The 15,164-nt window shown below is 38.8% G+C and overlaps 1 protein-coding gene across 4 annotated transcripts; it reads right to left on the reverse strand.

The window, feature by feature from the left end:
- Window positions 1-523: 523 nt before the first annotated feature.
- Window positions 524-14,664, reverse strand: LOC145901343 (rap guanine nucleotide exchange factor 1-like). Of its 4 annotated transcripts, XM_082988974.1 has the most exons (27): window positions 14,518-14,664; window positions 14,242-14,385; window positions 14,069-14,157; window positions 13,827-14,008; window positions 13,357-13,490; window positions 13,194-13,293; window positions 12,442-12,519; window positions 11,898-12,045; window positions 11,437-11,599; window positions 10,864-11,080; window positions 10,611-10,724; window positions 9,393-9,503; window positions 9,039-9,130; window positions 8,432-8,682; window positions 7,857-8,033; window positions 7,087-7,539; window positions 6,639-6,741; window positions 5,858-6,136; window positions 5,283-5,364; window positions 4,871-4,975; window positions 4,369-4,554; window positions 4,181-4,265; window positions 3,756-3,929; window positions 3,274-3,473; window positions 2,642-2,773; window positions 2,155-2,296; window positions 524-1,550 (listed from the first exon to the last, which is right to left on the reverse strand). In XM_082988974.1, the coding sequence occupies exons 1-27, from the start codon at window positions 14,543-14,545 to the stop codon at window positions 1,437-1,439; spliced, it is 4,083 nt and encodes a 1,360-aa protein (XP_082845100.1). In that variant the 5' UTR covers window positions 14,546-14,664; the 3' UTR covers window positions 524-1,436. The 4 variants fall into 4 exon arrangements, with proteins under 4 accessions (XP_082845100.1, XP_082845101.1, XP_082845102.1 ...); XM_082988975.1 differs by lacking the exon at window positions 12,442-12,519; XM_082988976.1 differs by lacking the exon at window positions 10,611-10,724.
- Window positions 14,665-15,164: the final 500 nt, after the last annotated feature.

The following is a 15,164-nucleotide window of genomic DNA, read 5'->3' on the forward strand; positions in this document are numbered from 1 at the left end:
TTGTTCGGTGAGCGATCATGCGACTCACCCCAGTTGCCGCCGGAATTACCTCCCACGGTATCGGTCCCCATCTTTGGGTAGTCGGCTACCTGGGGGCATTGTCAGGAAAGGTTTTAGACCTCGCTTAAAAAAATGAATGCGATATCCAGAATCTGATTTCTATGTGAAATGTAATTCTACTACAAGACAGTAGAAAAGTGATGTAATATACTGATTCCCAAACACATCTATTGTACAAGTTGTCCATGGAAACCACATCAAACGTGTATTTAGTTTCAAAAGAATCTAAGAGATATAACTTCATATGGCAAGGAAACATGCACTGACAGCGACATGACTCGCATGTCACAGTTATTGTTGTAAAGTGATGTTTACGTTAACCCAAAGTTTCAACCATTAACACACTCGACTCATTTTATCGGCGAATAAACAAAACATTTGCCTTGCACAAGTGTTTTTTTTTCATCAGCCTGACCAGCTTTCATTTTGACTAAAGAGGGCCGAGACACTAACAAACTCATTTTCTTAGTTTATTAACGACATTGTGGTTGGGCGACAGTAACAGTTTTACTACAAAGGTGAGACACTCTCAGAAGTTAATAAGTATAGCGGGTTGGCGAGAACAATATTATTATTAGTAAGTAGAACAATCATGCGGTGTAAATAAAATAGAAACGTATCGATATTAACACGGCACGTAATAAATACTGCACATAAAAGAAGGGAAAATGATGCTAACGAGCGGCCACACAGCCACCGGAACTGACTTATTAAGTGTATTTACTGACCACCTTTTACTTATTGAAGCACCCAGAACTCATAAAAGTGCTATGTCATGTGGTCCCGTCGAATTTGATGCGAAGCAGCCTGTGACACGATGAATTATTAGATGGAAACAAAGGAAAGTACAAGTATATTACACACCAGGCAATGAACGATAGATTTCAGTAGGGTTCCATGCACTCACATACAAGCGTACACACAACACGGAACGAGCTTTGAAGAAGGCTTGTTTTGTACAAAAAGGTAAAGTGGACGTAACCCAGCACGTAGGTTAAATGCTGTGAAGCCTGTTTCGGGCACCTTGTTTCATGGCTTATTTGCATCTCGTGCCAGAAAACAGACTTAACAGCCAAAATTTTGACAAATCGAATTTAAACACATTTGATTGGAGGATAAGATTTAGTGCACTGGTGCCTAAGTAATGTGGCATTGCGACTAATTTCACTTGAAAGGGGGCAGTCAGAAAGCTCATACAGTGCTTAGAATTGGTCAATTGCGACAAGGATGGCAATGAACAAGTTTCGGCGACGAAACCACATACGTTATACAGTGTATATATAATATACACCAATGGCAAATACCAATTTCTACGACACCTCATAACGCGACTGTCTTGATTTCAAGGTAAACACTGGGGCGCTGTTGCGCAAGTTTTAAGTTGCTTCAGTTGGGGCCGAAGTGCTTTCATTTTCATTTCCAGCAGTGGTTGAAATGTCAAGTTGTTCGACCGATTGGTCATTGGATGAAATAGTTTGCTGGTCTTCATCCTGGATAACACAGAATAAGATTGCGCACATAACAAACAATATGTATGACCTTAAAAATTAAGCTCAGAATATCTGAATTTCCTAATTCCCCCCAAAGACGCCAGGAAGCAATTTAAATACTCGATTCCCAAAGATATATATTGTCCAAGTTGCACTAGGCAATAAAAATGTATTTACGCAAGCGCAAAAAAAATAATTCATTTAAAACTAACCACGTTACTGTAGATATGGTAAATATACTGTAGTGGTCTCATCAGTTTACTTGTAGAAACGTTTGTTTTGTCATCACTTACACTTAGCGTTCAAAAATATGTTCAAAAATACCAACTACATTGTACGAAAACCGGGAACCAAAAACAAACCTTTAACACTGACAAGATTTGGAAACAATGCAACTTTGAACAATTACGCAAGAAGGAAATTTGATATTTTCTCTTCAACTCAGGCGCACCTCCACATAAACCTATACCGCTTTCTCATAAACTAAACCTCAATGGAATGTATTAGCATGACTCATCACGCGCAGCAATTTAAGGCGCCCACGCAAGTCGACTATTTGCAATACTTCGGACTGTTGGTCGAAATAAGAGATCGGACGACTTACAACGGGCGGTTGCAATCTCCTTGACCGTCTCTGCCTCGGTTTTATCTCCAGAGAAAGATCCCACAGAGCTTCGGTGGAGAGATGGTCGCTAAAGCGGTTCATGATACGTAAAACGTCCTCATCACGTTGAAAAGGATATTGGCTGCAAATAGTTTCGGTAAATATTTTACAAGCCTGACGAGACGGGTACAATACAATCATTCTCCAGGGTATGAGTCATTTCCACGTATTGTTTGAAACGTCTGGCCTCATTACACTGGTTTATCACATGATCTCAACCACAAACATTTCAGGAATGCCACCAACGGTTTCGTAAACTTCCAACATAAAAATCATAACAACTATAGTTGAGTTTATTTTTAACAGACGGTTGTATTCTGTATTTTATGTTGAAAACGTTAACAACGCACCCTCTTTAACCGCGAGCAATGAAAATGAATTCTGCTTTATTTCAACAAAATAAAACCACGTTGATGTAATGCTTTACCTTTGTTTGAATCGTCTCATAGTATCCAAAATATTAAACTGTTGCCAACGTTTTCTGAAATTCACCACACCCGGAGCCAACTCATCTTGATTACCGAGATGAATAAACGTGAGATCTTGTAGGATGAGACCGCTGCGTTAAACAGAGACATATTTATGATAACACTGACTTTATAACACAGCCGATGGAGAAATAAAAAATGTGCAACCTGATCAAATTCTTTTTGTAATAATAAATGGTAATTGGCAATGACAACTGTTGGTAAATGTACAGCGCATTTATTATTGCCTGACACAACCAACACCAAGGTAAAAATCACCGTCAAAATATGTTACGTGATATGTTATTGTTAATAAATCTTCTATTTCGTAACATTTGTGTCAGACTGTAATTCTTACAATAATTCCAACATAAAACAACAAATCAAAGCTGACGTATTATTGTGGGTTCGGGGTTTGAGTTTCCCACACGTCCACAAAGCAGGAAATGGGGCACAAGGAAATAGGATGAAGGGACGTTGAGGTCGCCAACAACAAGGAAACTACTGTTCGTTGCGAAAGGGCCTTAACCACAACGCTATGACAATTAACAAATAGTAAGCACATCAATCAGTTTCACGCTAATTAACTCACAGGTATGGGATACAGGGTTGGGAGGCCTCGGCTAGCGCTTCACGGTAGGTCCTGAATGACGACGAGCTATCAATTAAATGACAATATTCCTGCAATCCTTCCTTGGTCTGACGTTGCCATTCGAGACGACGAACTGGCGCGGAGTCGAGAGCGGATAGAACGGCCAGGTATGAGTTGAAGTTGTTGAGCTTCCTCAAATGCTACATGCAAAAAGTTGGAAACATGTAAATGAACCTACTACCTTCTTATTGTAACTGCATGTGGAGAAGACAGATTTAATACACAGTTCCCCGATATACCCTTTGTTACTAGCTTCAAAACAATTGCCCTGGAAAATACTTTCTGATACCTACGCCATAACTGTAAAGTTTATTTAAATGCCCAAATGCCTCAGAAATGCAGCTCCAACACTCAACTGCACAATCTTTAAACTAGTAAGGGTGGGGTTTTGTATCGCGTAAAACAGTGCAGCACGGACATACCCTCATGATTCGGACGAATTTATTGAGAAGCCGTTCTCGTTCCTGTGGTTTTTGTTGCGTCAGTATCACGGTTCGAGTCCAGTAAGACATCTTGTTAAAGTGTTCTGTGAACCTTGTGAGGTGCGGGCAGAGTTCTTCGGATTGTTCCTTGGCCCATTGCAAAACTTCAGGGATCTGTAAACACCGTTCAATTATTCACTACTTTTCTCACGGAGGTGAGACAGTGACACTTTGCATTGTACCGAAGTTGACTCAGTTAACACAGCACGCTGGTGCATTATGCTGGACATAAAGAAACTTTCCAATCTTTAAAAGTTGTTTAAAATATGTCCAAACACATTTCTGAGGCGTAATATACTTTTATCTTTGTTCTGTATTATATGTAACAAGGACAGTTTTCAGTCAGACCGAGACAGGCGACTTGCCTCTATTTTCTGAAACATCTCAAGGTCGAGCAAGGTCATCTGTTCTGCGAATTTCTCGCTGCTGAAGTCATGAATGCTCATCACCCTGCACAGAGAAACAAGTCGCGTCAGATGGATCGAACCACGCAGAAAGGCAAACATAAACATCGTGACGTAATCTGTGCGTAGAATTATGCAAAACATCTCACTTCGACGAAATGTGCAGAGAGGAAAGGGGTTGCGCCAGAACATCGAGGCTGTTCGCCTTGCGGTGTTCGTATTTTCCAAGTACTTTCGTGCGTAGGATTTTGGCGAGCATAAGTTGATCGCTGCACAAAAGTTTGTAAACGAGCTCCATGAGGATGTCGAGAACTTCGTTCGTGATGTCGGCCAGACTACAAAAGAAAAGTTCTCGTTCAAAGTAAAATGGAAATGATATCAACCAGAGTGCTTCGGTTGTTCGCTTGGCTATGTACATGTTTGTATAGACGGAGTGTTTTCAAACCGGTTTTGACACAATCTTTGACCAAACGACGCTATGTCAAATCAGTCGTACATATTTTCTCGGTAAAGTGGACGAAACCTAGCAAATTATACAGTAAATACCAGCAACATAGCAAGACTTTATCTTACACACCTGGATGTTCAGCCGTCATAGGCTAAACACCCTAATTGTGATACTCGTGTGGTTGTTACAATGCTCATGCATACCTCAGTTCGTCCACTACTCGCACCAACAGAAAGAAGGCGTTCTTGCTCACTCGCGCGTTTAAGCGATCGCCAGGTGTCGGTGATTCGGTGGAAAACTTCTCATGCGTGACGATGAGAATAGCATTAAGGAAATTATACGTCACGAAATTGTCACCTTGTTTTACCAATATATTTGAAGTGTTTATGAGGTTCCAACTGGGGCGAAAAATACGAATAAAGATTTTTTTAATAAAATTAAACAAGGTTTTACCCAAGAAAACACACGAACAAAATTGTTTACCACGTATTTGTGTTCGTATGTCTTTTGTTAATGTTGTTTACAAAAGTGGTTATCCCAAAATAACTATATGAATGTGTTTTTTGCTTCGTTATCGGTTTTACAACTAACAGCAATAAAAACAAAAAAGGATATCTGTAAAGCAACTTCTGTAACAGATCCAGCGGAGTGATGAAGGAACGATAGGTGGTGAGAAATGCCTCATAATAAATAAGGTCTACGAAGACAAAGGGTAATATGGTATTTATGCAATCCGGGGATAAGACAAAAGCATTGGAATCGACGGAAAGGGACTTGCTTAACGACATGTAAATCGATGCAGATCGGATCAGCCGACCCACATATTTTTCTGTTTGATCTTAAGGAATCGATTTCTAAGCACTGCCGTCTGCCCGCATATAAATAATAACTGCCGCTTTTAAAAGCTCAAAAACCGGGTTAAAAAAGGTGGGTTCCTAAAAAGATGAAACGATGGTACAACCTAACAAGGATACAAAGAAGTAATTTCAAAGATTGAGTAACTTGCGATATGACGTAGCCTTATTGTAATATATAGTAAGTTATAATCGTTTGTCCTTTTTTGTATATAATGTAAACATGGCCATAACGACTAACTCAAATTCGTGACACTAAATAATTGACATTAAACAACGGCAGTATCCTCAAATGACAACAGGAAATCACATCGACCAAATCACAGCGCAACTCACTTTTCTTGTGGAGTTCAGCCGCGTACACGATCAGAGCATCGACACACGCAGAACAAACTTCTGGTTGCGACTGTTCACTGTGTCTGTGAACACTCAGATAAGAAGATACGTCAACCATGTCCAGAAGGTTGCCTGGGTCTTCGGGAGGCAAAGCACAACCGTTATCCGATGACTGCATGCGACCACTCTTCGGTGAGGTTGGCTCCGTTTCTGGAGCTTCCGGTTTTTCCGTTTTGTCACCTTCACTGTTCTTTTGATGATCGGCATCACCTTCGCTGCCTGTAGGGATATGAGTAATTACAAACCAACCGTTTTGTAAACTGTTGGGCAACGTGAAAGGCGTCTTCGAACTAATATTTTTTTTGTCACATAATAAGTCGTATCAGTCTTGTGACACTAAACTACACTGTTTTGGTTCCAGCTGCAGTGATGTAACCAGATATTTTGAAACAGTGTGCACAACTGTGTGTTGTTATGGAAATGAAAAATCAGTCTTTCCAATAATGCCAAGACCGAAGTATCATTGGCTGGTTAATAACACTTCTAACTCTTATTACCTAGGAATCAAAATATGTTATATTTAAAAGCACTAAGTTGCCAGATTTGTAATTAAAAAAGGCCCATGGAGAGAATACTGGTCGGTGAAAGGCAAAACGAGTACCCGCAATCGCACCCGCATTTAAACGTCATAATCGATTTTTTTTAAACAATGCGTATATTGACGTACATAACAGCCGCACGTCACCCAACAGCTGAGCACAAAAATCCCGTGTGTACAAACCTTGTTGCGTGTCCCCACTCTGAACGTCTTGTGAGGGTGAGGGTTCGGGGTCAGTGTAGCTTGTTTCGGACTCCGAATGGAAGGAAACATGACCCGAGTCACGCTTAAAAACGTGAAGTAACGCGTTAAACACCGCACGGTCGTTAAAGGCTAAGTTCAAAACAAAACAGGCCGAGCGACAAAATAAAAACAAAACCAAACGGATAAATTTGTTGGAAAAACATAATTCGAAATGAAAATGTGTTGTTCGTTCTCATGCAAAACATTTAACATAAAATACAAATAAAGTGCGCCAGAACTAATGTTCTACCTGTAGAACCAAACTCAGTATATATCACCGAAATCTGCCCCTTTTTTTCTAAGCGGTATTATGTCACAGTACAGTCGCGATATACTGTGTTCATTACAAGCATCGTCTAATAATATGGAAAAGAAGTGATTTACATACCGACGACGGACTGCCGTTTATATGAACAGTTGGCGTCACCCTGGCAGTGCTTTTCTTCGGCAGGGGCGGCACACGATGCGACTCGGGCAGAGAAACCGGGCCCTGTTGTGCCAAGTGCCACTGGTTGACGCGCACTGTTGGGGAGTCGCCCAGGTCCACAGATACGTGGGCTGGCAGCGGGGGCGGCGTCGGGGAAGCACCGCCTTTCCACGTATGCTGGTGGTGGTAAGGACTGCGACTGCTAGAGGGTTTGCGGAAACTGAGACTAGTCCGCTTTGGCAAGAGTGGCGGCGGTTTATCGGCACCGCGCTCTGTTGTTGAGGCCACAGGAGGAAAGGCAAACGCTGTGGCACTGCGTTGCCGTGAGCTGGTGTTTTCGAACGCTGTGGCTGGGGTTTTTGCGGAGAGGGGCGAAGGACTCGGTGAACTGAGTGAGTTACAACGGCGTGCCGACTGCGTTGTGTTTTTGAATTTCCCGCGACGAGACAAAAAACGATCCATGCAAACGAAAGGAGAAATGCATGCAAATTAGGATATGCAAAAAAAGGGTTCCTTTACAAACATTGTACATATTTTCGGTATTACTATTATTGAAGAATGCGTAGATTGTATGAACAAAATACAACCAGATTCTAATACGTAATACTCAAAGCTAGAAATCAAAACTTGAAATTGAATAAAATCAAACATGAATTGAACAAAAATATAATCAACATAGGTGATAATGAGTCGGTGCATGTAGTGGGTTATGCCCGATAAAAAAAACTCACCAATCTATTTTTCTTGGGTGGTAATAATGGAGGAGTTTCGGGAAGGACTGGAAGAGGTTGTGTTACTTGCAGGGGGTCGTGTTGGTCTTGCAAAGACGATAAACTTGATTCGGAAGCATGGAGTGGTGTCCAATAACCGGACGATACGTCAGAGTGACGGGTATTTAGTGGCGATTGCTGCAAAATCGCAAAAAAAATTTGTACGTTAGCATTAACCTACGTTTTCGAACTGATTTATTTCGATTAACATGATAAAAATAGTACAATCACGTAAAGGTATTACATAATTTACAGCAAACCACTAATACGTTGTTGGCTATTTTCAGTAATCTGTATTCAATGTGTATACTTGGTAAGCAGCAACGTTTTCTATGTTACATATTTTTACATTATATGCTACACATGCTTGTCCAGCAACTAAGAGTAATAACGCCGGAAAGAAAATTACATGTCTTCACAGCCTACAAAAAGTAGGTACTGTTACAGTGGCGGATCTAGAAAAAATATGAGGGGGCTGTTCGGTTTCGGTACCTAATTAATGAAGCCGCAGTACTACTGTAGATAATGGAAAGTACCTGTGCAGATTGTTGGTCTTCTTCAGACGAAACAGTGGAAACATTCGATTTGAGGCTTAAAACTCTACTGAATTGCGCGGAGGTTTGTATCATGCTTTCCTCGGATGCGGGACTGTCTACAGATTGCCGCTGGTGGCCCACATAACGTCGCAATGATTCAGGCTGGTGGTAGCGACGAGCGGTCTGTCGCGATATATCCGACATAGGTGGGGGCTGAGGCTGTTCTTGCACAAATTGCATATACAGGTCGACTGCACATAAATATAACGAAACCAGTTGCAGGGGGGTGAAATTCATTAAAAATTATTTAAATCTTACATTTTTCCATGGAGATAATAGTAACTTAACTTAAAAGGGGATATTGCTCCAGAAAAAATGTACGACACTTTTAAATTCCACCAAACATTAAAAATATGCAATTTGAGAAAAGGTTAAACAGGCCCTTCACATAATTTCAAACATTCAGACAAAAATATATGTTTCTATTGTGTATATATATATATAAAGTATATACTTATAGATCTATTCCAGACCAGAAGGATACTGAAAATGCCATGCATTGTAACATGCATATAACACGTCATGTAACACTTGGAAAATTACTAACTTTTGTTCTTTTTAATTGGCAATGGTGGAACTTCATCATCATCACTGAGGTTTTCCATCGTTTCGTCTGCATCTTGTTGAGAAAATTGCATTCTAAGGAAACCAATGACATCATCAATGGTATTTACCCTCAAATGATCTCAGATTGCATGTCGTTGAATACTTTCCAAATATAGTAATATTGCATGCTGGTTTAGCATATGAATGGAGTTGCGTAGAGAGTTACATCAACCCTATTTATGATGACTTATCTACATACTGATTTACATACTACATAATGATGTACAACAATGGCTTCCTAAAACTAGAAGTAAAAAACCAGAAGTACAATCATGTCTTTCTTATCATTGCTTACTTGTTCTTTTTTACAGGCAATGCTGGGGGAATATTGTTTTCACTGTCATTTAGTGATTGTTGGGATGTGCTGTCAGTTTGCCAGGAACCATTTGAAGTTGGTCTGTAGGGACTGAAAATCATAAACTTTATGGATCAAATTTGTTTGCACATACAGTGAAACTGCTTTTTGCTGTGCACACACTATTGGCAGGCATTTTTGTCACTTAGTCATGTCATGATTCAACAAATTGTGTTTCTAAATATATAATCCCAGGGCGAGGCAAGAGTTTCAGCTTATGCCGAGTTGATTTGTCACACACCGAGTTGTATGTCGCTAAAAATTTAACTTTTTTCACTGAAATGTATAGGTAGGGAAATAAACCCATACACAAACGTTGTCAACAAATTACGAAGATAACATCAGACAGAATATACACTACACTACTAAAAGAAATACACAAAACCAAACTAAGAGTTTATTTTCAAAAAGTGGGAGAGTTAGTAATAACAGCTTTCTGTTTGTTGTATGGTTTCCTCTATCATAATATCCGGGTTGCATGCTTGCTGACGTCGAGGCATAATTGGCAGACGCCTTTATATGCGGCCAGAGCAGCACAAATGGGCTATACAGTGAATTGTGACCCACTGCATCCTGTCCGGGTCCCATTATTGGACCATTCTCCACCTGTGGCATGCAGTATTGCCCTCACACAGTGATTAAACACCCAGAACCATACATTTGAATGTGACAGTTTGGTGTAAGTTTGCGCAATGAGGTCGGTCCCTTTTAGGATTGCGATTGAAGTGAATCAGTTGAATGAAATGCGTACACTGTGTGTGTTTACTGGACAAACAACACTGTTAACTGTTAATGGACAAAAATGTCATGCCAACACATTGCTTTATAAGTGAGATAATGGACGCAAACCTCTCACACACAATTTAATGACAAATAATGTTGGAATTGAATGTTAAACATTACTATGGACAAGCTAGTATAGATCTATAATCCATATAAAAAGCAGAGCAACGGATTTTGGTTTAAAAGAAATTAATATAAAAGATTGTGGTGATGAAAAACCTCAACAGCTAAAACAGATGCCCTCTCATTGAACAATTTTTCAAACATGCTGTTAGTACAATTGAAATATTAATTGCTCATGCATGCAAAAGACATGACAAATGAGCAAACATGACACACTGTGTTAAGTTGACAAATTAACAAAAAAGCACAAACCTGTCAAGCAAGCAACCGGTCGAACTTGCATGGTGAGGTGAAGCCCAGTCGTCCACACTTGCAAAACTACTATCGCTGGCAGAACGCTGTGCCATACCATCCCCAAGGTTTAGCCTAACATGAATTACACACATGCATTTGCTTGAAGTCATGCAGTGAATGCAATATTTGTAATGCAATGTAAATGCCTTCATTTGTTAATTGCAATGAATTTGGTTGATGTTAGTATGGTTTTGACAAATCTAGGCCCCACCTTATTGGAAGATAATTTGGGAATGAAGTTGGACGGTCCTTTGTTGGGGAGCATGGCACAGCAAGCTTTTGATCAGATTCACTTATGCCCATTGTTGAGTGTGCATGGTGGACAAGTTGCTCATAGTCGCCAGAATCATGCTGTTCAACATTATGCTTTCGCAATATGTTGTGTACCACACTGGAGGCTTCACCATTCGTAAGTGCATCATAACTATCTGTAATCAACATGAACCTTTGTTTACAAGAAAAAAATGTGGCTTGAGGTTGATACGAGGTTTAATACATACTAATACATACTAAGGGACTACAGAACATACTTTCACCCTGCAGAAAGTTTAAGTAAACAATGACATTAAATATAATTTATATTTGTAACTTTTTCCTAACACATAAATGAGTTTCTTTTAAATTTGCTGGCCTTTTACAAAGTTTCGAATGTGCAAACTAGTTTGTATATTGGTTTCAGAACACAACACACTTCTGGATGTAAAAAGACAGTGATGTTGCAATAATGTCGAAATACATGTACACAGCACTAAACACCAGTCTAAACCAAACTTTTAAATCTTACCAGCTGTGTCTGAACTCATGTTGCTGGAACAGAAACTATCCCTGTCTCCAGGCTGATAAACATGAGAGGAAAAATAATTCTGGAGTGGGAAGAATTCATGATGACCCAGTAAGGATTCCTGTGATTTTGTGAGCCCTTGTACTCCCAAGATATTTTGCGCAGCCTAAAAAAAATTATGATTCAAACACAGAGAAAATGCCCACTTTTAACATTACTGTTCCAAAAATCCTGGACTTTTCCTAATTGGGATAATTTCTTTTAAAAGGCAATGAAGGAGTGACAATGAAATTATGTCAACATAAAGTTCTGATCCAATTTCAACTTGACTCTCTCACAAGGACCTTTACTTCATAAACAGTTAAGTCACTTCCAGGCAGAGACTGATCAAAACAAATGTGTTTCCTGTACAGGACAAGAACCAGCCTGTCGCTGTTTACATCAGTCCCTTTTCAAGTGCTTACATCTTGTGAAGCGTTGTTTGGTGCAACGATACCAACTGGTTTGGACAAACTGCTGCGTTTTTTAGGTGGAATTGGAGGGACATTTTGACTACCATCATGTAGAGGTGGTTTGGAGTCATTGAGTTCCTCTCCAATGTTGTTAAAATTGCTGAGTGTACATAAACACATGAGCATTATCCACTACACACATACACAAATATTATGTGATATTTGCAATGCAAGTTACTATAGTCACTGTCAGAAGAGTTAAAAAGTGGTATTTCTCATTGTCACTGAATTTGTGTTGATACTAGACACACCATACAGAATTTCTGCTATCGTAACAAATTTGTTACATAACAACAAACAACGGTTAAAGACAGCACTCTACTAATCAGGTCATGCACATTCCTGACAGGCAGAGAGCTGGTGCTTAGTGAAATACATTGAAACAATAAAATCACTCTGAACACATGACACTGTGCAGATGTACTTGGACCTGAAGGTTGGAAACTGTAGTAACAGTAGACCTATGATTTAATTGCTCAAAGAAGGTATAGGGTACCTGCCAAATGGAAAAGCCAATGATGTGCTTCGATGGGTGGGCACAATTGATGGCAACGAAGCAAATGCATCAGGCAGACTAAAACGAAGCAATATCAAGTCTGTGATTTACAGAAGACACAGCCAACAAGCATGCAATAAATATTTATTAGGATAAATTTTATTGTTGTCAAGCTTTCAATACTAGTGTTTTTCAGGTTTCGCTTTTTTAAGTCAACTTTTCTGCTATTAAACAACAGGGACAGGTTTTCATGCAACAAAAAAGCTGATGCTTATGAAATTAAACCAGTCAGAGCAAAAGTACCAATATAGAACAATTTTGCTGAATCAGATTCAAGGTAGAATAAACTGGCATGCAGCCCAAACTTTATCGAGCTACGAAGTTTGAAAAAAGATACAGCACCAATAATAAAATGACAAATTTAAGCAGACTAATTACAAACAAGACAACATTTTTGTATGTCATTATATGGGAATACTGAAACTTTTACGACCAAAAAAATTTCAAATGACTGTTGAACATTACACTTTACTGATAACATAGAGGTATCAACCAACACAATTCACCAACACCATTTCAAAGTATTTCAGGACTGCCCTGTGGTACTATCAAATAAAACCAGGAACAAATCTAACATGCACTCATGCAAATATATTGTATCAACAGCATGCTTCAAGGCAAAGCAAAAATAAAACAAATGTTTTAAAATTAGCATGCACAAACCTGAGCACTTATACAAGTTTATAATGTACCTTACAGCCCGGTTTGTAGGAGTAGGGGGTGCACTGTTGCGCGATCGAATTTTATTTACCGCCTCATTAACTAATTCATCCACACCTTTTTGCACACAGCCTTCAAAAGACAATTGGCAACTAGTTAATACTTAAAGAGCATGTTGGCAATTTGATAACATACCTATTATTTGTGGAGCTGTCTTTAAATTAGTTTCTAATGATGCCTCGGTTGATTCCAATAACATTCCGTCAGCCCAGTGTATTAAATCTGCAACTTTCTGAATGACATTGCTCCGGCATGACATAAGAACAGTACTGTAAAAAAAATACAGGATTTACATAATTTTGCAATCTGTGGTACAATGCAAAATTTGTAATATTTTTAACAACTTCAGCTATGTCAGAAATTCTTCTGGTATCAATTAATTGAACTCATTTGGACACACCTACACAATAATTAAGTACCGAGGAATGAAAATGACCCGGTATATAAATTATAATTAATTATCCATTGTGGACAAAAGGCAGACAAATTTGTTATCAACAGCTGACAGACGATATCCAGTTTTTTCATCCAAACATAAAAACTACACACACATAACAATATACTCAGTCGTAAAAATTAACAATAAACTTTGACATTAACAATACCTAAGCTCTGGGGCATATTGGATTCTGGCCAGTTGATCCAGTATTGTAATCACTACTTCCAAAACTTGAGTTGCAGAACCAGAAAATTGCTCTACACGCTTTTTGGCAATGATGGCCTCAAAGTACATAAGGACTACCCTCACCTCTTTGCACAACTCATGCAACTTATTTTCATCACTATCCTGAAATATGGAAAAAGCAAGATTAGAAATATAATGTTGGATATAACACCTATGTCATACTTTAGAACCAAAAAGGCCATCCCTTAGCAGGTCTTCCTGACTTCCTGATGGTGATGGTTTAAGTTTGTCGTGGCGATGTCGCAAACGTGCTGTCAATAACAGGAAAAATGAACTATTTTACCTCAACATCTAACTTGCTTTTTCAAATAATATTAAGTCACATAGTTACTTACATTTTCCAGGTTTTCTATACTGGCGATACTTTTCTAAATAAAAATCCTTTAAGTTTGTTGACTTAAATGACTCAGTAAGTTTTTGCCTGGCGACCTTCAGTTTTTTGGTCACTTTAGTACCCCCATCAGGTGCACCTGGGGACTCTGCAACAAAAACCTTGTTAGACACAATAATAAATTATAACACATGTATATACTAAAACACACAATAATGGAAATCACAAATACATAAATTCAAACAATGAGGAACTCTGAAATTATAATTTTACAACTGACCCCTTTTTTCAGGTATGTTATCCGACATGTTTTTTCGGCCTGTGTGGACAGCATGAATCTTCTAATGATGGTGCAAACCTTTAATTAATTGCCACAACAGGACAAATAGCACATTAACATAAATTACGTCATTTCATTTACCACATTTCACCTGTAGTTAATGAATGAATTCATTTATATTAACAACAGTGTAAAAACAGAAAGTCTTCTCAATAGTGCTTAGACACAAACAGCATGCATATAATTAAATTTTGCTTGAAAGCATCAAATCAATGCAAACCCACTGTTTGACAAACTCATGTGATAATGGCTTGACTGGGTCAACTATAATGTTATCTAAAAAATTGTGGTTTGCCAAAATGGAATTAATTTTTTTGTTACAACCTAAAATTTAATTTAAACCCTTCAGCATTTCTACAGATTTAACAACTGTATCTGTAGGCTATATACTTATGATAGGTCTCATTTTAGTTTTTGAATGCCCGTAGCTTTTTGAATGATCCATTCTAACTCTGACACAAGCAAGCTTTCTTACCCAAATAAGACTGCACTTCTCTACAACAAGCTAACAACAACTACTAAGTCTGCATGTTAACAATGTTAACTTTTCGACGCAAGAATAATTTTTCATATTACCAAACGCTCTT

This window comes from Ascidia mentula, chromosome 5, assembly GCF_947561715.1.
Source record: "Ascidia mentula chromosome 5, kaAscMent1.1, whole genome shotgun sequence".
NCBI lineage: Eukaryota > Metazoa > Chordata > Ascidiacea > Phlebobranchia > Ascidiidae > Ascidia > Ascidia mentula.